We start from the raw sequence: 27370 nt of genomic DNA, 5'->3' as shown, positions 1-27370 counted from the left end.
AAATAAGAATGGGTGTATCAATAATGCACAACACTTCTTTGAACGTAAGTAACCAGTATATATAATTATAGCAATCGTGAATCCAGGCTAAATGTAATTGCACTCAGTACAGTAGGTCATCCTTTATTCATTTTCCATATAATTTATATAAATCAATACCAATGAAACATCAAAATAAGTTTGTCTTTTACAGAAAACATTTATTTAATTGAACATGGTACGAGTTTACACGTATTCATGAATTATGAGTATGTTTTCATTTCAATTTGAAATTATAAGCGTTTTAATTAAAAGATATATTTAGTATTGTGACAAAAGGCAAACGGATTGCCTTGGCGGATTATTCTTGGTAAAACTATTTAAAATTACCCTAGATTTTCTTTACGTATACCTACGTAAAAATAAGTATTGCCTTCATTGTGGTGAAAGTATACATACAATTTAAAATATAAAAAAACACGTACCATACTTTTTTAAATATTCTCTTTTGTTCTCGGGTGAAAGGTAATTGTAATTATAGCCAAGAGACATAACTTAAGTAGACAGAACTACAGTCATTCTGTAACAAGTTACTCCGTATTTTACTTAATGTTGAAAATTAACATAAAAAGTAACAGACTGTAAATTGTCCCCTTAAGGGCTAAGGCCTCCTCTCCTTTTGCTGAGAAGGTTGGTGGATACACATGAATCAGAATTTCGTTGAAATTAAGTTTTGTCACGATATTTACCTTCACCGCCGAGCACAAGATGAATTATAAACACAAATTGAGCACAGGAAATATCAGTGGTGCTTACTTGGGCTTGAACCCGCAATCATCGGTTAATATGCACGCGTTCTAACCATTGGGCCATCTCGGTTAATTAAAATTTACATACAATTGTATCAACAATAGTTTGATGTTTGAATTGTATAATTATTATAGTCATTCTACCATACCACTTCCGGAAAATTCACAATCGTTTTCTACACTGATATAGTTTAATATATTCTGTTTATAAAAACTAGTTATTAATTCTGTTTCAATACGTAATTTTAAATAATAGTGGCAGTTTGTAAACACAGTGACTGCGCCTGATTGGTTATAGCTCTTTAAGTATTCATTGCTTTATTTCTAACCTACGTTACTGACATTTTCATGATAGTTACGAATGAAAGCATTAAAAAACTATAAATATCAAGACAATAGACTTTACTCGTGCAATGTGGAAATAGACGAGTTTTTTTTATTATATTTGTTGGTATGATTTAAGTTAGTGTATTGTGCTGTCATGTATTCAGCCAGCCGATATTTCCGATTGAAAACTCAAATTCAGATTTCAGAAGCTGTATAATAAACTGACTTAATATTCACCGAAAACATGTTTTTATACATTATATAATATATCAATACGAAAAACAATATGTTACCTATTTTTAAATTTACAAGTCATCTTTTTATAATACTGTTTTATAAAAGTATAGTGTATAGTTTGTTACACACTAACACACTTATTGTGCTTGTAACAAATAACGACCGGCAACATAATGCCCCTCGCAGACCGGACAGGTTCAATCATATCGAGTATTTTATAGGTGCGCGACGAGCCCATCGTGCGCGGTTCGCCGTCACTCAGGGAGCACACTAAGAAAAGCTATCTTTCAATATATTAGCGACAATATTATTATATAACTATTAAGACAAGGTCACATAAGTCGGTTACATCTATTTTGTATGTAACCAAAGCTTAAGGAAATGCTTAGTCCAATTATTAAAGTTTCTCTTTCTGCTGTGGAATTAAATTCACTCAGCCTCGAAACAAAGAACTTGCTAATAAATTAGACTTATTTGGCACATTAAAATCGAAATTGACGACTAAGGCTCAGAATGAGCCAATAAAATAACTAATTATATTAAAGATTTCTGGGTACTCTCAAGGGAGATAACACAGATACAATACAAAGGACAATTTCGAATTAATTTTACCTTGTATTAAAATATCCTCAACAGAGCAACGATAATCAGACAAGTGAGTAACAGTCATTGTTTTCTTGACATAAAGTCTCACGATATCTGGTTAACTATATATGTATCAACAACTGGGCGTCAATGATTTCAGTATCAAAATGCCTTTTAAGCAATATATTGGAACAAATAGGTATTTAATGATCTTTTTAATGTTTAACTTTCATATGTATATAAATGATTTATATATATCACCGTAGAATTGTAAATACCGCTAGATTGTGAACGAAATATTGTGGATGGTGTATTAACTCAAAATAAAACGTCAAAAATTTCGATAGTTATAAATTTAGACATTTCGGTTAGGATAGGTTAGCATTTATAATTTAACTGAAATTACCTACTTTGAGTGATCGCATTGCAATCTATGTTGAATTATATGTAGTATGTGACGGTGTGATTGTATGTAGTATGATGATGTTAAATTGTTTGTAGTATGTGGCGGTTCTCAATCTTTCGACAGTTTACAATCTCGCGAGGTAGAATATAATTTAATGGTATTTACAATTTTACGCTGACATATACATTATACACTATTCGATGTTAACGCATAAAGCAGTGCAAAACTAAGCCTGGCTCGTATCAGATACAATTCAGTATTCGTCGCACGACACCTAGTTGACGAAATCGAATTACGATTGATGAATGACACGTATGGCAAATGAACTTGATAATCCATTAAAACACGGCGTGGATAATTAGCCCAGTCTCATGGATATTGTACTAAATCACAATGTGAAAATGCATGTTGAATATGCATTTTCAAATTACGAAAGCATAAAGAGGCTAAGTTAGCAAATTCCCATTGTGTAAAAAACACGTTTTGTTTTCAAATGTCCCATATTAAAACCTCATTATTATTCTTGATTTTGTTAAAAACTTTTGGAAGAAACAATTCGTTGGTATTCACCAGTTAACATGAATTCTATGATCTGTGATATTTTTATTTTTTTTTAGTATTTATGTCATCATCATTATTATTTACCATTAATGTTTATTTAAGTAAAGAGTTAAGGTGTTCTTGATCTAATGAGTCTCCGAAATAATATTTCTCAATTACCTGTTCCACAAATATAATAACATAACTACTGTTTCAACTTTCCAATGTTATTTCGTAGGATCTGATCCAAGCCCCGTACGATCATTTGTACATATACTAAGGTATATCAATTTGTAACAGGAAGGCTGACCGGAATTTGTTACCTGATAGTAAGTGGATACCTCCGCCGATTAGCCAATCAATAAAGCACCGCCAATCTGAGATGTTATGTCCTTTTTGGCAACAATTATACCAAATACACCACACAAAACCAATACAATAGGAACACGACAATATAATAAGTGCTGTTTATACCTACAAAGGTGATTTTAAAAAAAAAGGGTGTATATACTTGCAGAATTTCATCCGACAAAATCTTGTTTCTTCATGTTGTTATCTATCAAGGCTAAACACATTAAAACAAAGACCTTCAAAGTTTGAGATCTATGAGCTCTGTCATTTATTTCACTTTATTCATATAAATAATTTAAGTTCCGTCTACACTCATTTATAGATTTTGTTTGTATAAAATACTAACTATAACTGCAAACTTAATCTTACATAGCATCCTTGAACATTATAAAGCTCCCGGGTATAATAGATACTCTCATAATATTAAGGTGCGTTTCCACTGCAATTATAGGAAATTTCTATTTTTGCCTCCGATTGCAATTCTTTTCAAACTCACCGGCTTTTATAATACAGTTGTTAAATTGAAATCAATATAAGTAATCGAAAATTAAAATTTAGATTTAAATTCTTAACTGCGTATCAAAATTCGACGCAATTACATATCCCTCAACACCTAAAACGGAATAGAATCAACCGTTACTGAAATAGAAAACTCAATTCTGGACATTTTACATTTACAATATTCTAAGACTTTTTGTTGCGATAAAATTAGTTCCTTTTGTGGAGACTCGACTTTAAGCAATATAATAAGCGGCAAAACCGCTTCATAATATGCGTTATTAATAAACGAGCGAGCGCGCTAATTACGTAGAAATTAAACATAAATTTTGTGCAGTAAATCTAGCGTACTGCTGATGTATTATATTTCAATAGGTATTCAATTAGCTTTTAACGTAAAATTATTCGCAGATATATACGCGTATTTATCGATAGGAACAAATAGCTTTCAAATCAAAAGCTGATTTAAATTTTGTTACATATTAGCTTTTATTTCAAAACACAGAACTGTTATTTGACATATTGAATTAATAATTTTTCTGTTTTACGGTGTAATATTTTATCGCCGATGTGTTGTATTCTTTTCTTAATTGTTCCTTACTCATAATACGCCTGTTTCCTATTTTCTTGTTGCTATTGCAAGTTGAACACTTGCTAGTTTGAATTTCAATTTAAGACTTGGAACTCCACATCAAATTAGTGACGTGCAAAAGATGTAATTTTAATTAGAAAATAATTACATTTAGTTAGTAGTTTTGGTAGTAGTTTTTTATTGTACGGATTCAAGAGGCTACGGAGTCGTTCCGATATAACATAATCAACAAGGTGTGGTTATTCGGGCTGTCGTCCATGAGCAAGATACGAGAGCTCCCCACCTTATATGCGGTGCTATGTATATTTAAAAGCTGAGAGATGTAGGAGGCCTTGGTCGTGTCCGCGAAGCATGATCAGCCCTTACCTAGTCCCAATCCGCCAACTTCTGGAGGCCACTTATCTCAACTCCGATTAATTTTAACAGTTAACCAGAATAGCATTAAGAATTGTGAATGAGTATAGAGGATATCAAATAACCAAGATTTATGAGTTGCCTTAGTCCACTACTTTTCGTCGTTCATCGTTTTAAACACAAAATGTATTTTAATTAAAGAATCATTTATTTTCTACCATACTTTGATACACATCGGTTCCCTTTCAGATCATGAAGGAGCATAATTATTACCAATACCTTAAAATACTCGTGAAGTTTGTAAAAAAACCCTTAACGAATAACTATTTCACTGTATAAATAAATTCAATAGTTATTAGAAAGCTATAACCTCGGAGCACAATTTTTTGTTATTAAATTTAATTTGAGTTTAAAAATACAATTTCTCAGGCCTCATTTTGAAACGGCTAGACTGAAAATAGTATTGCTAAATAGAGATATGATGTATATGTTTTTTTCTAGAATAAACAGAAATTAATGACCACTTAAACGTCATCGTTGTACTGTAAGAGTACAAAAAAAGTCATTTTTTATTCAAATATTTTCATTTTGAATCTTATATATGTAGCTCATTCAAAAAAAATTAACCAATTTGTATTAAATTTTCTACCATTTATATATATATAAATAGCGTTAATTTTATTTTCGTATTTATTGCACTTATTAACCCCAGAGGATGCTGAAATGTGTTGTCCAAGAGTATCGATAAATTGTAGCGTGTATTATCGATTAATTTTTGGCACGGTTCTAATTTTGGTAGCTTGGTTTTTATTTTTGTTGTTCATTAAGTACCAAATAGTTTAAAAAAAAATCTGATGTTCCTAATGTTTTAGAACTATTGAGACAAATATTAGTATAATATTATTATAGTTAACAAAGGGTGATTATAATTGAAGACTGTCGAACTCGAACTGAATTTAAAATTACCACTATTTACGTATTTAATTATTGAACGAAAATCTGTGTTTGTTTCGTTATTCCAAATTCACCAGAATCATATTTTTTGAATTTAATATGTTTTCCGAACATATCTAACGGTTTCTTGAAGTATCTCTCTCCGTGACAGTAATATTATTGAGCTCCTTCATATATTCTACGGACCAGACATCATGCAACCGAATCGAGGTCGAGACTTTAAGCTTTTTTACTTTGATCAAGCGTTGTCATCCATAATAATAGCATTTTCTCCAAAAGCAGCAAATTGTGTAACGCATTAGGTGCAAGGATCGGTATGTATCGTGAATTATAATTATATTGTGTGCACATAGTGGGCCATTATCAATGAAAATCAACTCCGTACAATACAACAAATTATTTACTTCGAAACACGCATGTTATAAAACAATCCACTCCACATATAAATATAAATAAACTACCCACATTGGATAAAAAATTCTGATCTAGCGCTTTTGAGTCGATATCAATTTAAAGTAAACCTAATTCTGACAACGCTATGTTCACGGAATAATGTAATGCTATATGATGGCGATGACTCGATAATCGGCCTGAAAATTACTCTAAGGTTATTTTTGAGATCAATACAAATATTCCTCGCCTATTGACGCAGTTGGAAGCGTTTATTAAATCATATTATACAGTTTATATCTTATATATATATAATTTCTGAAAACCCAATTCCCAAGAGCGCTTTGGCGACAGCACTCTTCAATACTCCTCCAAATTGGGAACACGTGTATTTTTAGTTGATCCGATATAGCCACTGAATGGGAAATGTATTACGACAATATAATTTTTCCATCTGCATTCGATTCCAAATAACCCTCTCCAATTTGCAGATACCTGATTAGTGGTCGTTTTACTGTTGACACATTTCAAGATGGAGACTTAGACCACTATGGCAATATCTTGAGGCTCGCTTTAATTTTATCTGTTAGTCTACTTCCTATAACTGGCAGTATCTGTCTTAAATCGACAACGCCGCCCATCAGCACTTAGTTGTCATGGGTGTCCTACAGGCTGACTACTGAGTTTCTTGCCGGTTCTTCTCGGTAAAATCTTCATTCCGAATGGTAGCAAAACGTTTAATAAAGTTCTGTGAAACGACAAAAAGCCCTTGTAAAAACCTACTTGAAAAAAGTATATTTTGGTTGGATTTGGCTGCAGCTCTACGTCTCTAATGTATGCCTTTGCGACATTGAGCACTCGTCCCATACTAACTTTCACTGCTGCAAACTAACTGCTTAACCAGATGAAACGACTAATGTTATCGGAATCGTGTAAAAAGTGTAATTTTTAAGTCAAGTAGTTAAAAGAGGTATATATGCAGATTTAAATTTATTATAAATACAAGTATAATTCTTTTAATTTACTATATTATTCACATAATATTTTTTACGACGGTCACGTTGACGTCTTCTTGGTATTAAATAAAGAACTTGAAGATAATTATTATTGCAACGACGTTTCGGAGTGCCTGATTAATTTAAATTGAATTCACAGTTCTTCATTCAACCTACAAGTACAAAATAATAAAAACAATTCAATTTATAAATTTATTTAGATATAATTCAATATTCCAGGTTTGACTCATATAAATTAAAGTGAAGTCCTCGAATTATTTTGGAAAATTTGCGGTTTTTAATAAGATGATCTAAGCCAGTTATGAATAGAAATGTTATCCAAACTTACGGTCTACTTTCACATTATTTTCTTATTTTATGTATTTATTGCGAAACGTAATATATTACATTAACAATTGGCAACAAAGTGATAGACAAGCTAAAACAACAACGTATGTTAATGTACTATTAGGATATAAAATAATTTGTCACAGCAATTCAATATATTTATCTAATGTCAATTTTTCAGTCAATACCAGTATTTGTACAAGTTCAAAACTATACCAGCTATTATAAAGCAATTTGTGACCAAGTGAACGAACATATATGTATTATTTATCATGTTAAATTTTATTAGCTGCAATTACAAACATATTAATAACATTAGCGTTGAAAACAGACTAAGGCCTTAAAGGGCATTAAAATATAAAAAAGCGATTCATATATAAACACATTAAAAACACTTTGAATAATTTAAATGGAAAATTAAACAATTCTACATATGAAATATATGAAATATTTTGAAGTTTTTAGTATTACAATTAACGCTATGTCATTTATATAATGCAAGCACAGAATCGGAGTAGGCCAGATACCGCTACGTTAATCTAATTGTAGGAAAATCGATTAGGTCATTTTTCGACGTACGATGACGTCGCGCGAGGCTTAAGTGGTGCATAGATCTGATTTAAGTGATTAATTTGGTATTATTCATAAAGTTCGAACTGTTTTGGGTAATGCTCAATATGAACGGGCAGCATGATAATAATTATTGAAAAAAATTAAAATCAATGGCTTTATGAATAATATCTTCCACCTAATGGCAAAATAAATAATTAAAAAAAAAAATTTAGTTCCTTCAATAATAATGCTACATTCTTTTTTCCCTATTTTTTCCACATGATATTAATTAGCGTTAGTTGAATCACGAATTTTATTAGTCCTTCACATTGTTTGTGGGATTAAAATAAATAGATTAAATCATAATTGAAACTTACGTCGTCACCAATTCATTGCACTGATTGTTTTTTTAGAAACTTTTCTTTCATAAGAAAGTAAAGCGTTGTCATTAATTTCATTCTATTGAACACAATAGTCTCATATGAATTGAAATTTGGCTATTTTTGCATTTATGTGTTTATTTTCAGCGGTCTCTTATTGGTTCTTCTTCTAAATTTTCATCACTTATAGTTCTTATGTACCACAAAAGGTATAATGAGGAATAGAATATTTTTTTAGTACAACTTTCAACTTTATCGAACTACAATATGAAGATATTAAAATTGATTGAATTATGCTTATAAGTGATGTTAGACAAAACGGTGTATACCTCATTGATGATACTAACTGATTTAATCCTTTATCGATTCAGCAATTCATGAAATTTAATCTTATTTTATCGGTGTCTTCATAAGAAAAATATAATTTACCTACTTTATTCGTTTTAATTTCTTAGTAAGAAATGACACGCTATTTGCGTGTTATAAATTTAATGCTAAAATTAGAAAATAAAAGCCGTTCGCGTATGTTAGTAATTGTAAAGGAACAGCACTCTGTAGCGAGCTGGATCGGCTTCGATTGGTTTGGGTAAGGCATGTGTTTGTTCTTGTTCCCCGTGCCTGTATCTAGGATTGTACCTAGGATTACCTGTGAATGTACCTAGGCTTTAGCAATACCTACTCACAATAACCATACACAACAGTTATTCAAATTGAATTGAATAATTCATGATTACATGGCTCGGCTTGGCATGTCGTTATTAAAACTCCGAACATTTTATATACAAGGTAAATATTTAAGCATCGTTAATACTATGTTATAATGAATATATATTTTTTGGTTATTTTATAAGTTCAGTAAAATTATTTCATATCGTTATAAATGCTTATCTTAATTTCACACCCGAAACGTTCGAGGCGTTTCAGTTAACTAAAGAAAATTATATATTTTTGTTTGGTTCATTAATTTTTTTTAATCAAAAAATAAACATTTGTTTAACGACTATTGATATTAACAAAAAAATATTTAATGATTTAATTGTATATGAGTACAATAACATACTTGATGACTTTGAAAAAAATACGGACTTTTTCTTCTATTCAAAAAATAAGCCAACGTTTTCTGTTAGGTATCAAAATACTTTATTGACTGCTTCGTTGGCTCGCGAGGTTCTGGGTTATGAGCGTGACGGAAAAGAGAGTGCACCTGAGTTTGCGCACTCATCTGTGCGCTATAAAATGTCCTTCGTAGTTGACTAGTCCCCCATGAAATTGGCGTCCGTGAAATCGACCCGAGATGGCCTACAACGCGTGCATCTTAACAGATGATTGCGAATTCAAATCTAGACAAGCACCCAGGCTTGATTATTGTTTATAATTCATCTTGTGCTCGACGGTGAAGGAAAAACATGGTGAGAAAACCGGCATTTATCTAACTCCAACGAAATTCTGCCGCATGTGTATCCACCAACCCGCATTGGAGCAGCGTACTGGAATAAACCGAGCTCCAAACCTGCTCCTCAAAGGGAGAGGAGGCCTTAGCCCAGCAGTGGGATATTTAAAGGCTGTTAATGTTGTTTTATGTTGAACGAAATCGGCCTGACATCATCATTATAATTATTACATACATTAAAACCTTTTTGAATTTATTTGAAACCTTTGCTATTGAACCTGGTAGTGCCCTGTTTAATTTTCGCTTTGATGGACTGCTTGTGGTATATCGTCTATTTCTAATCTGCAAATGCGACATATATTAGTTGGAATATGACTTTTCAAACGCAACCGTTTTCAGCGCGAATAATTTAATTAGCGCGACGTTCAATGTTATCAACGACTATATAATGGTACACGACAAACGCTCACCGCATTTCAATCCAGCTTATATGAATCAAAGCCTTTGAGGTAATGACATTAGTATAAATATTTTTGTTGCATCATTTGAGTATTATTTGATATGTTACATTTTATAATATTAATTCTAGCCCCAAATATACATAATACTAGTTAAACTATTTGAACATAACTTTACCAAAAAAGTTATTTTTTTTAACTTTTTATATAATAGAAAGTTATACAGTGAGTTTTATTATTTTAGGTACATATATAGTTTGTGAGATTTTATTTTATGGTAGAAATAAAAACTTTCGCTGACCTTAATCAGAGGCAATTACGTTAATCATCATAATTTGTGTCCTATTTTTTAGAATACAGCTATATTACTTGTTAGAATAATCTTTCCTTGGATTATGTATAGGCTGCTGAACGCGACGATTAATTATCGTATACATAACAAGCATGCTGGTTGGTAATTTTAAATTTTGGAAAACTCACGGAATCTCAAGCTACAGATCATTAAATATTAGGAATTACTCTGTTATATTGTATCATTCTTTGCTTTTAAGCTCAATTTTTGATAAGTCATAAAATGTATAATTTCAAGGCGTTACTTTAATACCTTACCATTATTCTAACCTTATATACTTATTAAATTTATGTTACAATATCATTTACTAGTATAAAGCGGTTATCGTTTTACAACATTACATTCATTTACGAACACCAGAGCCGTCATTTTAAAGTACGAAACATGACATTTTTATAATTTCATTTTCATCTACAAATTAATTCTGAAAGAATAATGTGTGACAAAACTTTTTATAAATGTCTCTGTTATATAATAAGAAAAATATAATTCAAAGCAAGAATTAGAAAAATTCTTGGAAATATATCCAATAACAGCTGCGAAATATAAATGTTCTTCTCGATAAACACCTTTAAAAATAAATAAAAAATATGAAAACCAATGACATTCAATATCTAGGAAGAAGTCTCGTATTTGTCTTCTCGTATTTACATTTTAAAAATACTTTATATTAAATGTCAAGTTTAGTGAAGAAAGGTTAACATTATTACATTATTATTAAAACAATGGATATATAGATATGTCGTCTCAAATATTTATCTAACGTGTTCTTATAATTAGAACATTAGTTAACTTAGTTTAACTATTCCGTATTTACTTAATTTTATCTGACAGAGGGGGCATGGGATGACACCCACACAACTTGATTTAACCTCCCCTAACTGGACGTTTGGCTTCCTTAATTATAAGGTAACGAGGACAACTGTACCGATATTTGAATACTTCGAGGTTTTTCACTCGATTAATCTTATTTAACTTGAGTACTCTACTCGATCACATTGACTTGATTACTTTTTATAAATATCATCTTATAATGCTGGTCTTGGAGCTCGAAGCTTAAATCCTGGCACAGATAAGCAAAATAATATTAGTGTTTGTCTATCAAGATATTCTTAAGCTTGCAGTTAGAAAGTTAGAATGTTTTATTTCGAAAAGCGTTTATAAAAATCTTTGGTTATGTGCCTGATCTCTTTGCAACCGTGTCAAGTTTCGGTCCTATAGGATTATTAGAGTGATGGATAGAGTGCAATGTTGCGGTTGGGTTTTCTATTAGAAGAAACCTCAGTAACGACTACTTTAAAAATTACCTTATCAAATCTAAAGGAAAAGAAAAAATAGGATAGCAATAGAACATATTTTTTTAGTTTACAATATGTAAGCGGCCTGTCAAACAGGCCACCAAATGGTATATGTTGACCACCACCTATAGATGAGTGCTGTAAGAAATGGAGTCTTGCCATCGCCAATGCAAGGAATGCTTAATCCACTCCTTGCATCGCCAATACTAGAAAACTGTATTAACTAAAAAGTTATGTCTCTTGCGGCTGTTTTTACACTGGCTCACTTGCCCTTCAACCGTTATACAATATTACATTCTATTAGTGATATTTACATTTTAAAGTATTAAATATGGAAATTTTATGATTTCGTTTCGATTTCTGAATAACGTTTAATAAAGGTTTTTAAATATGTCTCTGTTATCGCTGAGCTGTAGAAAAACCTCTGCGGGCTCAATTTTTTATATCTTAAAACCTTCAAACCAGAAACAAATGGAGAGCGAAGCTAAATGGAAATAATTTCAACCACCCCTTGTACTTGCGTCATTTTAAAAGTATAACTTTACTTTCATGAAATTTTGTTAGTTCCACTTACACAACGTTTTCTCTTTATTTTAATCAGACATTTTATTATCCTGATGTAATTATAATGTAGCGCTTATCGATGGTAAGGTTTTGTGCAAGTCCGTCTGGGTAGGTACCGCCCATTTATCAGATATTCTACCGCCAAACAGCAATTCTTTGTATAATTGTGTCGGTGAGCCAGTGTTACTATAGGAACAAGAGACATAACATCCTTATTATCAAATTTCGTTTTGCATTGGCAATGTAAGGAATCATTAATATTTCTCATAGGGACATTGTCTATGTAAGTGGCCACCACCACCAGATGTAGACCACTTACCATCAGGTGGCCCATTTGCCCATCCATAAATACCTATACCCTATATAACCTATATCATAAAAAAAACTTTTACGATAAAAATGCTAAAGTTTAGGATAATATTACTATAAATACAATTATTTTAGAGGACCGAATATAATAACATTTCACGAACTTTATACGTATTAAATGTACGCATAAATCCCTAGGGTATTATTAACATGTTTAAAGATAGTAATGACTCGTTTCACTTTTTCAGCACGCATGACCTTAACCTTATATTTATGTAGAAACGTGTAATCATCTTTCACTGGCCGTTAATTAATTAAATAGCTCACTAGCATTTAACAAAGCCTAGCACATTTGTTAAGTAGTTAAATATTTTCGTTCTCAGCTCTCACCTCCTTGGCCGTGAGCGCCGGATGGCGACAATCATCCTTATCTATCCATAGAGAACAAAAGTCGTTACATTATTGCTGTATATCTAATATTGGATCTCTATTTTTAATATAAGTGACTATCAATTCTTTACGCTGTTACTATTATTAATATTTTTTTTCCTATTTAATTGAATGTAATTTACAAATATACATTAAAAATATTTGGCCACAATGTTTTGCGACAGTATTTACCAAGCTACAATATTAACCTATTGTTTTCTTTGTACAGGAAATAAACATCATTAATCAAATGGAAATGCAAGAAATTGAGCCGAACCCATACGATTATGAATACCCGCGTTGGATTCCTAACGAGACACCTCCAAACTACATGATTAATATGCTGAAGAAGCCATCTGTTTCTCATCGCTACCCTAAACAGAAACCTACCCAAGACTTAGGAAATTATCCCCTTCAATTTATTGAGGATAAACCAAAGAAAGAAGACCAAGAGTCTGATAGCGTTGATGAAAAACAAGACCAACCCGCCTCACCTTTGAACGCTAGTGGTCTCAAAAAATCTTTCGCTTTGACACCTTTTGATTCTGGATATTACAAAAAGACAACTGATTTAAAGACAAGTAAGTAAAAAAAAACTTATTATTGTACACATTTCATTTTCTTACATTTCTCTCTGAAGTTCTTGAAAGTTCTTCTTGAAGTTCTTCTGAAGTTCTGAACAAGCAATATAATAAATATTGAGATTAGTTATATTTGTTTCTAGTGATTTACTTTTTGTGTGAGAGCTATTTGTTCATGGATCCTTTTACTGGAATGTATAAACGGTATGTTATAAATTCGAAATGTGTATGTATACACGCTAGTTGAAACTTGAGCAAGTATTTATTACTCGGAGTCTTCATATGGACCTATCAGATAATCATAGCGAATTAAAAAAATCCTTGTTTAGGTCATCTAGATTCAATGAACGTTACGAAAATAATGATACTAAGCTGTCATCACCTCGACCAATTCATAAAGTTTGTATTATTCCAACTCGATGGTAAAAACAAATGAATAAACGTACATACTATCGTTATTTCAATAAAACGATTTCAAACAGACAGCTAACGAGGGAATCACACAAGTACGATGAATATTTTAAAAGGGCAAACCTTTTTACAAACAATCATTATCATAAACCTATTTGTTTTATGGCTTTGCATCTCTAGTATTCAAGGTAAATTATGAATACAAACACGTAAAAAGGCAGTCATTCTTGTGCTTGTAAAAGAAGTGAAGTTTTGGTCTTCCAACCATTGAGTTATCCGAGCGCGTTCATTGTCGCCCGACTGGTGGTGGTAAAGGCGATTCGACCCTTACATTGATCGCTAGGTAATTAGGCAAAACGGTCCACTTTCATGCAAGCCAACGCAGGTGTTAACCGGATACAGTAGTTTCGATGAGTACCTGCATTATGTAGCCAAGCCAAGCCAAGCAAGGAACATTGTTAGTCGACTACGAAAGTGGTGCTCCAATAGATACGCCTCTTTACACTCCTCCGAAGTGTTGTTATTATTTCTTCAATAGTAACTAAAGTCTAAATATCCCATGGGAACTTATTTATTCAATAATATGCCAAATAATGTGATAAACTTTAAAAACCTATAATATATTTAAAAATAAACTAAAACTATGTGTTAAAGAAAAAATATAATTATACTTGTATCTGTAACTGTAATAAACTAATGAATTGCTAAACTAAATGAAATTGTTTAACTGTTTATTAATGACAATTATTATTAGAACTATTTTTTTTTGTAACCGGCGCTTAAATTCATTTTTAATGTATTAAGTTCTTATAAGAAATAAAGATTTATAAATTTGAAAATAAGTACTTCACTCAGTGAATTCTATCATCGGCAATTGAAAACATATCTTTTATTTAGACGTTAAAACATTTGCGTTCAATTTTCTTTCATTTGCGTTGAAAACATTATTATGGCTTTGTTCGATTCCTCCTAATATATCTCGAAGACGTTTTGTCGATTTAATAAAGCTTATCAGATCATGTAATGTCGGCTATAAGCAGGAAATGGAATGTCTAATCCTAAGGCAGATATCGCTGTCTGATCGGAGTGACATTTTGATGTCAATAGCAAATAAAATCAGTGCTTTGTTCCTACGCTTTGTGCTCTGAAAATATTAGTATTCTGTTTAAATTTTATATGGAAAAAACAGTAAATATGATATAGACAGTTCAATTTATATTCCTAAGCCACACTTATAGTTAGTTTACACAGTTCAACTGATTAGCTTCAAAGGATTACGTGAAAGAACTACTTGACGCTCCGTAGTTGAAATCCTTTGGGAATCTACGTTAATCAGCTCGGGATTAACATTTGCAGTATTGGTTTCGCAGAAGCTCACATTATTCTGCTTTCGAGTATTAGTCGATTCATTTGTCTGTCAGTTGGATTGTTTATTAGCTGTTATATATTTACCTCTCTTAGTATTTTATACTTGTATAGTAAAATATCATCTTTAGACCAAACCAAATCCAAATAAAATATAAATACAAAAATAAAATTTAATTAATATGGAAGTTTACTTGGTGGTAGGGCTTTGTGCAAACCCGTCTGGGTAGGTATCGCCACGCATCAGATATTCTTCAGCCAAATAACAGTACTCTGTATTATTGTGTTCCGGTTAGAAGGGTGAGTGAGCCTATGTAATCACAGGCACAAGGGACACAACATCTTTGGTCCCAAGGTTGGTGGTGCATAGGAAATGTAAGGAATGGTTAATATTTCTTGCAGCGCCTTCGTCTATGGGTGGTGGTGACCACTTACCATTAGGTGGCCCATATGCTCGTCCGTCAACCAATGCCATAAAAAATAAAGTTATGCAAACGTTTATTAGAGGCACATTAAATGAAACAAAAAGTTCTGGACTATGGAGAATACAGTAAGAGTATAACCAGCGGCCGCGGAAACGAAATCCGCTGACGGAAATCAGCCGCACTAGACTATAAACTAACCTATTTAGAAAACTTCCACTCTTATACTGCAAATAGTGAGTTACTTTATAGTTTTTTACATAAACCAAATGAAGATCAATATTGTTCGGGTAGGGTAGGATCCATATTAAATTTGAGTTAAGTGCTGAATTTGTAGTAATAAATATTGGTTTACTCATTTAACAGTTTGAAAATACATTACAGTTTAATTTTAAGAACTTAAAAACGATTACGCATTTAATAAATTTATGTTATTATTGATTTAAATTTTAATTAATATCTGATCAAATGGAGCAAATATAGTTGACCAAAATGTGTTGCTCATAATAATTTAAATAATTTAAAGATTTGAAAACTAAAATTTATTTAACTGAAGACGTTAAATGGAAAATATTTCCCGGAATCATCTTTTGTATCAATTTATTCGAAAATCTGGCAAATGGACCAAATTTTGTTAATTGGTCACCACCGCCCATAGACACCGGCGCTGTCAGAAATATTAACCATTCCTTACATCGCCAATGCACCACCAACCTTGGGAACTAATATGTTATTTCCCTTGGGCATAACTACTGTAGTTACACTGGCTCACTCAATTTTCAAACCAGAACACAACAATACTAAGTATCGCTGTTTGGTGGCAGAATACCTGATGAGTAGGTGGTACCTACCCAGGCAGGCTTGCACAAAACCCTACCAACAATTGAAAAAATCTGTTCAGAATAATAATAATGCAAAATATCTCTGAATTTATTATTATTAGCTTTTTTACCAAGCTATCAAGTAGCTAGCTAATTACACGATTTATTGATATCCTTTAGCTTTATTTGCATAATCGTTTATTAAGAAAACGATACGCGCAAGTCGCTCTCTACCCCTCTGTCTATTAAATCATGCATACGTTCCGATACTGTGCTGAATGGACAGGGAGCGTGAGGTTTCCGCGCGGCAGATCGTTAACGCCCAATCGAACAAGGTCAATGACGTATATCTTACCGCTTAAGTCCTAATTGCAAGTACTCAATTAATGCAATTGGTTGAAGATAATAATTAGTAAGTCAATTATCAAATTTAAATGATTATGTTTATTAAATGGTATAATTCGCTTTTATAATTTGCTATAAAACGAGGAAACATGTATGTATTATATTGAACTACACCGTAAAACGACTATTTTCCGAAGTTGAAGAATATCACATTACAACTGGGTATCTCTTAATAGTAGACAGTTTTATCAGTTCATTTAATCTCTAAGTAAAGTATGACATTAAAAATTAACAAAAGCTGAGAGTTATAGCAAGCAATTAATTTATCGACTTTCATTTTAAAAATGAACGATTTATTACCACACTTAACGCATTGTAGCCGTTTTTCTTACGAACGAGGTCTTTCATATCGTTATTACTTAAGTACAGTTATTAATTGCATTTAAGTTGATTATTTTCTATTGTTTTGCGCTTTTCAAAGTGCTTGCTGCAACTGAGAGATGATGACGTATTCGCAACCTCCGTTTATTATATTGTGTGTTAACTTTACAAATAATTGTAATTTTCATGGAACAATTCATGATAAGAATTCAAAAGCCATTTTTGCTATTATAGTTACTAAATCTAAACACAAATTACTAAAACCTTCTGATTATATGGTAACAAGCTGTCGTTAGGGGAAATTTTATTATTTTACTAACTATTTTTTTTATTTGTAGTAGAAATAGATGATTGATAAAAAACGTATTCCTCTCAGTGATAGTAAGTTAAAGCCTGTAAAAGTCCCACTGATGAGCAAATGCCTTTCTAAGCTTGAGGAGAAGAGAAAAGAAGACAACGCTGATCCTATACGTTCCAATGATTTCCTGACGAGGATTTAAACAAATTAAGCACATGAAAATAAATAGTTGTTACGGGTTTAAATATGCAATCTTCATTTAATGTTCGTTCCTTCAGGCCACTGACCATTTCGGGGACGTAAAAGATTATCTTTTTGTATCAGAATAATTTCAATCTGAAACATTTTTGTTATATTATGGTCTGCGTTGGCTTATCGTTCGGCGTGGGGTTACAATTTTGCTTTTTTCGAAATTTAATCTGAACATTTCACTTCGATCAAAACATTCAAACTTGTCGATAATTTATATATTTCTCAATAAACTATTTATTATAATAAACCGTTGTGTTAAAACTTCTATCTTTTAAATCATTACACGACCAATATAAAATTATTTTAGTAAGCAATACATGTGTATTATAGCTTATTCCAGTCACAGAAGACAGACAAGTGACACTGTCGCCTATAGACATTTGTATCCGGCTAAAAGAGCGATTGAGCCTACAGGAACAACTTCTTAACTCCAAACGTTGAGGGCATTGGTGATAAACTTTATATATATATAAAGTTTGGATACCCTTGAACCTTGAAACGAAATAACATTCAGACCAATATTTAAACTGTTCCATAAGTCAGCTCGTAACCATAAATTGGGCATACGCATGAACACTTATCATCTCATCGTTTTAAGAGTTAGGAAAATAAACAGTCGACCCATGTTTGAGCCCAAACTTATGGGACTCTTTATGTGTCATCTTTTTTATAAGATAGCTTTATATATATATTGTACATTGTGTTGGCTTCCTATTAAGTAAATAAATAAATAAAACTCTAATATCTCTTGCACTAAAAGCACCATAATGCTCTATACTGCTCCTCCTGTTGGCAATCATCCAAAGGGTATGATCGCTGTGGTCGTAATACATCAGGAGGTTAACATTATTTACTACTGAGAATAGTTCATTAGCTTAATGTGACAATTTAAGTTAAATTTACCAAAACCGTCTCTTATATTTTTAATGATTGATTTGACATTTATATTTGACAGTATATGCATGCCATAGAGGATAACCGTATTGGTTAGTCTTCACATAAATGGTAACCACAAATAAAAGCGATTGCCTCTTCAAATCAATTATCAAATATCGACATTTTTATGTGTGGCTATATCAAATGCTTTATCGATAGATTAATTTGATTTTTGTAACCAATTATAATGATATCATAAACAATCTTTAAATTATTTAAACCACACTTTAAAATGGGACATAAATATTGTATGTTTTGTATATAAGAATCGATGTCTAATGATATGTTTTTTTTTAGTTTCACCTCAACCTGCGGTCGAGCAACGCAAGGAACTAGACTCTGTCGTTGAACCTCGTCAAATACGGCAAAATCCTAACTTGAGTAAAAATAAAGCGCTCGTTGCTGGCAACCTGGAGAGGCTTCGCACTGGATTGTGAGTACAATTCTCTTTTTTTTTTTCATAAAACATATGCATCGTTTTTACCATGTTTCATTTGATTTACTGTTATTTTTTTAATGTTTATTATATATTTTATATAAACCTAAACGAAGGCCATTTCGCCCTTCTTATTCCTTTGGTTAATCGTTTAATCAAATATACTTCGTATTTTATTTAGTATTCATAGCATGACGGTGAACTTGATATTAAACATTTAAATTATTATGTATATAACACATTTAAATTGTCTTACATTTTTTGTGGAGGCTTTGATGAAAAACATTTACGTAAATTTGCTTGGAATTGTTATAACGGTCATCGAAGGAAAATAACTTTCTTCAATCAATTACAAATGAATTGGATTAAGACATAATCATCACGATATAATATATTAATAAGCAGAACGTAGACTGCAATATGTAATCCATTTATAAAACCCAAAATTCAATACTTTACATGAAAACTTGTCAGAATTTCGAGCGTAGTGTCTGTTATAAGTGAATTTACTTCATAAATATAATATTTAACTTAATGTAATTAAATACAAAGCATTCCAATTACTTAAAAGTATTGACGCTAAAGTCACATGTATTACAAAGAAATAAAATACATTTTCATATACACTCGAAGCCATAAAAAGAAAGTGCAATTCGTCTTTCAATATCGTGAAACTCTTGAAAGGAAATGTAGGTTGATGAATTGCTTCCATTTTCTATTACGTTGAAGTTTCAACTCAAACGGTGAAATGTCTTTAACATATAGTTGAACAAGTTATACTTGATAAGTTTTTGTTTCAAGTCGTACAATCGTGTACGTTTCCTTGGAGTTATTAAAATCTTATTAAACTACGAGCCGTTTGTATAATTAAAAAGACTCGAGCAGGCGAGTATCAAACTTACATCCGAGACGATAATAAGACAGATGACGTCGTATTCCTTTTGAAACAGTCTGCACGTTCTTACAGCTAGGTATTGAATATTTTAGCTTTTATATAAAATGTATTTGTCCTGGATCATAAATAATACTGTTCTTATTGCCTACATTTTAATCATCAAATAATATTAGATTGAGAATATATTACATATTTTTTAATTTACGATTAACTATACACGAATATTAGTCTTTTTTGAAAAATCTGATTGCTTTTTAAGATATACTTTTTTTTTAAATTGAAAATTTAAAATAAAAATAATTGTGTGTATCTTGTATGAAGGGCAGATATGAAAATTTTATATTCAATCTAGTAGCGGTCGCCGTCGGAAATATGCTATCAGCTTCAATTTCATTCGTTTCCCGGGCCATTTATAGTGTAGTGTAGTGTGAGTGACGTTTGGCTAATGCAGTTAAAGGGAAACTTCGTTGTGCCACAGGTGGGCACAAGAACATGTGTAACTTTTACTGAACAACATGTATTATGATTATTGATCAATAAACAAAAAACTGCCGGTTTTAGTTAATTTAAAACATTTTGACTTTATTTTTTTTAAGCCTAGGCATTTTGTAGCTGAAACGTAACGTGTGTTTAAATGTTTTAATAGCACAATATCGTTTGCTTCTAACAAAATATTGATAAATATATCTTTATTAATTTAATGTTTAATATGAAATAATATGTCTATTTATTTTTCATCATATTAATGAAACAGTAACATGTTATTATCTACCCTCAATCTCAGATAGTACTTTCGTCGCCGACGTAGCTTATTTAATCTCTTTACTCTCCTGTCAGATGCACTGCAGATTGAAAATCCTTTATAATTAATTCTGCCAAGATTTCCCGTTACCTCGGGATTTAAAGAACCGTGAACATTTATGTTCAGGAATGTTAAAAATTTAAACTTTATATTTTTTAATTATTTTTAAAATTTCAAGCAAAAAGTAATTTTATTCTGCATATGTATGTAGTTTTTATTGACGTTAATAAAAAATGCAAAACAACAATCGGACTGTCTAATAAAAGATATCTAAGTACTTCACTTCGAGCTTTACACAAGCAATAAGTGATTTATCCTAAAAATGCCATAAGCAACCAAAAAAACGGCTTAAGCCAGCTCTATGTTTCTCTAATCTAGTACGAGTGCTATACACATACACAACTAATTTTGCGTAACAACCCACATTACTTACATTTTTTTTAGTGAAATACGTAGGCGGATATGTAGTGGGCCATCTGACGGTAAGTCAGTATCGGCCACAGACATTAGCGCTGTAAGAAATATTAACCATTGCTTACATAATCAATGCCCAACTTTAGGAGCTAAATTGTTATGTCTCTTGTGCCTGTAATTGTACTGGCTCACTCACTCTTCAAACCAGAACACAATAATATTATATTGCTGCTTGGTGGTAAAATATATGATGGTGATGGAACCTACCCAGAAGAGCTTGCACAAACCCCATTAATTATTATGTGGGTTGTATTTAAAATTGAGTTTAAAAAATCATTTCATATTACACTTTATTAAAATAAACTTGATAACTTCCATTTGATAGATTACAAAGATTCATTCGACTAATTTACATTAAGAATTTATGTAACATTCTACGGAGTTGAAAAACATTTTGAAGAAATAATGTCGTGGATATATTCCGAAACACGTGTATAAAGTCACCTCCACACACCTCCATAAAGAAAATTAGTTAAACAGATTGTTTTTCTCGCTGTCAATCGAATCGAAATTCTAACAATTCAAATTAATCAATGCAACTATTTGTTAATTAAACTAAACCAATTTATAGGGTTATAAGGATTGACGGATATCTTGAATAACGTGTTGATTAAAATCCAGACCTGACCTTCGACTTCAGACATCAATAACAGGACATTTTCTTAGAAGAACGAGTAGTATTCGCATTAGCATTAGCAGCCTGTAAATTTTCCCACTGCTGGGCTAAAGGCCTCCTCTCCCTTTGAGGAGAAGGTTTGGAGCATATTCCACCACGCTGCTCCAATGCGGGTTGGCGGAATGCACATGTGGCAGAATTTCGTTGAAATTAGACACATGCAGGTTTCCTCACGATGTTTTCCTTCACCGCCGAGCACGAGATGAATTATAAACACAAATTAAGCACATGAAAATTCAGTGGTGCCTGCCTGAGTTTGAACTCAAAATCATCGGTTAAGATGCACGCGTTCTAACCACGAGTAGTATAAATATTTAATGACTAAACAAATCATATATAAGCTTTTTAATTAAGCGCTGAATAACGCATATGCCATTAGAGATACCAGAGGATTCAGTTATAAAAATTAGAATTTTCATATCAAATATATAAATTTATTTAAGCAGGAAGATTTACATATATTCATTTAAAAAATAAACTTCATAAATAGATCAAGTGTCTGTTGAATGGTTCTATTTAAACGTATAAAGCTAGCGTTACATTCGTGAATAAAACGCTTTTGATGCTGAATTTATCATAATGCGTCTGTTATTATAGAAATACAAAATTTACACTTTTATTAAACTAATTTCTTAAACGTTTTAGTTTAAAAAAAAAATCGATATTTTACGATAAATTAAAAGATATTTAAAGTGATGTCCACTCCATGTCGGTTATTTGCAATTGTTAATGTAAAGCGCAATGATTCAAATGTCCATATTTTTAAGACATTGACCGACAACCAATGACCCTTCTTTGATTCGTGGACGCATTTGACAATCGTTTTTTATCACGGCCCGACACACAACACACATTGAGCTGAAATTTCGTATACATGTTGTTTGGATGACAATGCATGGTTAACAGTGTGACGTCATTCTAAATCTAAAATGGCGGCATACTCAAGATGGAGGGTCAATTATTTTTAATATACACTCCTACAAAATGGGTATTAAATAAAAGGACTTGCTAAGAATAAGTCGAATAAAAATGTGATGTCACTCTTCATTAAATATAGCGGATTTTTAAAGCTTGAAAATCAATTTTTGAAGCAGATAAGTTGAAGTTCAGTTTGGATTACAATTCATGGTAAATTGTGTGACTTTATTCTAAATCCAACATGATGGAACAGCCAAGATGGCGGATATTTTTTTTGAATTCATTCCTACAATATGGGTTTCAAATTAAAGGGCTTACTGAGAATAAGTCAAAACATAAAGTGACTTAACTGAAAACCAATATGGCGAAGTAAGTTCTTAGTGCTTGCATATAATATGGGTATCTAATTAAAGGATTTAATGAGGTATACAAATGCGAGTTTAATTACTAAAATGTAAAAAATAGATTTAAAGTAAATAAACTTTTTCAAAAACAAACTTTTATTTAAATGCGCTAAAAAGAAAAAAAAATAAACTTTTACACCAAAACTTTTATTGTTCAATCAACTATTAATCACTACTCAAATTTTCAAACTATGTAACTCGAGTAAATCTTGCGACAAGTGTTATATGATATAAATTGTGTGAAATGTGAAATGACGTTATAAGAAATATTTTAGTGCAAATGTTTATATTTTTCTTTTTGGCGTATTTCAATAAAAGATTGTTTTTAAAAAAGTTATTTACATTTATTTTATTTTTTTAAGTCAATTTTTTATAGAAAGTCACAAATCAAAACCATTTATCTATATATAAATAAACCAATTCTTTATAAATCATATCGACGATGTACAAACATGGCATGATGTTTGTACATCGTCGAAATAGTCCTTTGTGTTACAAACTATTGCCAACTAACAACAGAGTCATGAAATATACTGAAAATAAGCAAAAACTTATTTTAAACATCAATAAAATAAAATATATAAAGGAAAACATATTTTTCTGAAGAGTTCCTTGTAAACGTTCACTAGTAAACCAATATATCAGGAATTAAATTTCCTTGAATATAACTGCTGGTTCTTTTCTGTTTAATAATATTAATTTTATTATAGATTAAAAATCACTAAAGTTATGTATCATTATCATGAGAGATATTGAGAACACGTATGATATTAGGATTTTTGTATATATATTATTATAACAATAACAATTGTAAATAATCATTTCGTGGAAACTTAATAGTGGTGTACATAAAAGATGATAGTAAGATAGATAAGTACAAAAACTATAACGTAGTCACAACGAAATAAAGTTTATGTTCGACTACCATAATATATATATATATATAGGTTTTAATATACGCATGAATATCTTGCCTCAGGGTGGACATATCAGTTTTGTGAAGCCGGATACTTGATATAACTTTATCATTACTTCTCATGTTCGAATGGATGGGTCTCATATATACATATAAGGGCGAAAGTGCAAAATCATACATTTTCAATCGAGGCTCTCGAAGGTACAGTTTGATATATTATTTACATACTACAACTTTACTGATGTTTATGGTACTTTGCTTATTGTCTGTGACATCTATGTAATTAAGATATTTGTAGTTATTTCTTACATTATATATTTTAGTTTTTTAATTAATGCCCATATTCGTTATTTTTATTCAACTGAAAAAGCTAATAAATAGGTCAAAGTTAATTTTAGAATATTGGTATTTTTATTGAGAATTTTTATTAAATTCATATTAAAATAAACACTAGCTTTTATTCAAATTTTACTTTATATTATTAACTAGTTGCGCCCGCGACTTCGTACTCGTTTGATTTTAACAAAAAAAATATTATTATAGCTTAAGTCACTCCTTTTACATCAGGTATCTGCCAGTGAAAATCCCATCAAAATCGGTCCATACGTACCAGAGATTAGCCGGAACAAACAGACAGACGGACAAAAATTGAAAAAAATATATATTTTGGTATATGTACCGTGTATACTCGTACATACATATGCATTTACTAGAAAGCGGTTATTTTAATATTACAAACAGACACTCCAATTTTAATTAAGAGCCGAGATGGCCCCGTGTTTAGAACGCGTGCATCTTAACCGATGATTTCGGGTTCAAACCCAGGCAGGCACCTCTGAATTTTCATGTGCTTAATTTGTGTTTATAATTAATCTCGTGCTCGGCGGTGAAGGAAAACATCGTGAGGAAACCTGCATGTGACTAATTTGTATTCCGCCAACCCGCATTGGAGCAGCGTGGTGGAATATGCTCCAAACCTTCTCCTCAAAGGGAGAGGAGGCCTTTAGCCCAGCAGTGGGAAAATTGACAGGCTGCTAATGCTAATGCTATTCCAATTTTATTATATATATATAATATAATTTGTTTATTCGTCGTTTTCAAAACAAAATAGTCAGTCTCGACATTATTATTACCGATGACTCAATTCATCAAATTCCGACGCCTCCAAATTATCCAACAATAATAAGGCAATATCAAAATAAAAATCATTTCTAGTTACCATAGGAACAATTATTCTGAGTCACGACTTTGGCCCATTATTTTAACGATTGCCACTTCAATATTATTGTATACGGTACCCAGCTGTAAGTATTCCTACTTAGTAAAAACTGACCCAAAATGCTTATCTTATTAACTTCATATTTAATGTACATATAATAGGAGTTTATAGAAATATAAAGGAGAATTATAATATTTTCACTCTCTGTAACATGGCCTCAAAATAATACGCTGCAAATACGATGTACTTTTATTCCATAAAAATAAAAATAAAATACAAATCTAACAGTATCAATATCAGTTAGGTGTCTAACTTTTCCAACTGCGTTTGCAGTGCCGAGTTTACTTAAAGGACTAAGTATGATAAATAAGGATTCCTGAGAACTTATGAAATAAATTATTTTCTAGAAAAACTGTAGTATCGTTTTCACAGTGATTAATATTTTTTAATGTTACTACTTAATCATTTGTCGATAAACGTTATCCCAGACACCTTCTATAAGAAACGAAAATCATTAATATCTATTCTCATGTTTTAATATATGCGAATACTTAGCAATATTACTAGTAAATAATAATAAAAGATAAAAACAACTATGGAAAAACGAACGTTTGTTCTGGAAACATTATAGGTCGTACATTAAAAATCGAATTATTTTTCCTAAATATTTCCAAAAGTTAATTTCCGTATTTGTATTACGTCATTCGTTCATTCATTATGTATATTTATAATTGCGTAAATAATATAATTATTTTATTATTCTCTTACAGACAGTTAGTATGATCCGTAAGAAAATCAACCAATACAACAACTTATAATATAGTATATAATCTTCTAACGAAGGATTTGAACCTGACGATTTACGCGTTTATTTTGTTGTATATATTATGTATAATGTTTTAGCTAGTATATATGAAATATGTGTTTATTAAACATTTATAGTATGTATTTATGATAAAGATTGTTTTTATTTGATTAGGTTTTAAAGAAATATAATATAATTCAGTCAGATTCTCAAATCTGTTGCGCATTTTGTGTATTTTATGTCAGACAACAATGTACATTTTAAAGCAATCGATTTAACAATTAATTTATAGAAATCATCAAATTGTTATTATTATTAGATATATTACATAACATGTATAGAGATAACAACAATTTTATATGCCGAATAGTAGAATACTTATAATAATAGTATCGGATCGCTGATATTTAATATTGGAGGGCAAAAGCATATACACCTTATTATATTCCTTATGACGCAGGCAGTGGCGTATTTACCCAAGGAACATGGTGGCCACCCGGGGCGATACAAACCTCAACATTGAATACCTTTCTATACTACGTATCTATTTATTTATACTAGTTGAAAAATCTACTAACATAAAATCAGGAAAGGCGTACTAAGTAACTAATATATTAGTACAATCCAAATCATGAGAAAATTACAGCTTTTTCTATAAATCTTTAATTTTACCCAATTAAGTTTGACTACGCCTACACGAAGAATATGTTGTTTTTTTAGCTAATCCTTTAAGTCAAATTCAAACAAAACGACTCTAATGCTTCTTTACATAATTATTTATTAAGAAAAAAATATTGGTGGTTAAATATGGTTGGGTAAAACTCACTCACTAGTATTGCCAAAAACTGATACTTCGTATTGATGTATTTCAGTTGGAATACCATAATACGAAGTATACTCCAGTGTAATTTCAGGC

At 31.2% G+C, this 27370-nt stretch overlaps 1 protein-coding gene across 4 annotated transcripts in view; it reads left to right on the top strand.

Moving 5' to 3' along the window:
- Positions 1–27370, top strand: part of LOC125075842 (protein cab-1) — a 49134-nt gene that overhangs the window by 14153 nt on the left and 7611 nt on the right. For all 4 annotated transcript variants that reach the window (XM_047687647.1, XM_047687649.1, XM_047687648.1 and 1 more), the window contains exons 3-4: positions 13327–13678; positions 19207–19342. In XM_047687647.1, the coding sequence (XP_047543603.1) occupies positions 13327–13678; positions 19207–19342 (488 nt within the window). The remainder of the gene's footprint in view (positions 1–13326; positions 13679–19206; positions 19343–27370) is intronic.

This window comes from Vanessa atalanta, chromosome Z (assembly GCF_905147765.1).
Source record: "Vanessa atalanta chromosome Z, ilVanAtal1.2, whole genome shotgun sequence".
Taxonomy (NCBI): Eukaryota; Metazoa; Arthropoda; class Insecta; order Lepidoptera; family Nymphalidae; genus Vanessa; species Vanessa atalanta.
This window is presented reverse-complemented; position numbering and strand designations above follow the sequence as displayed.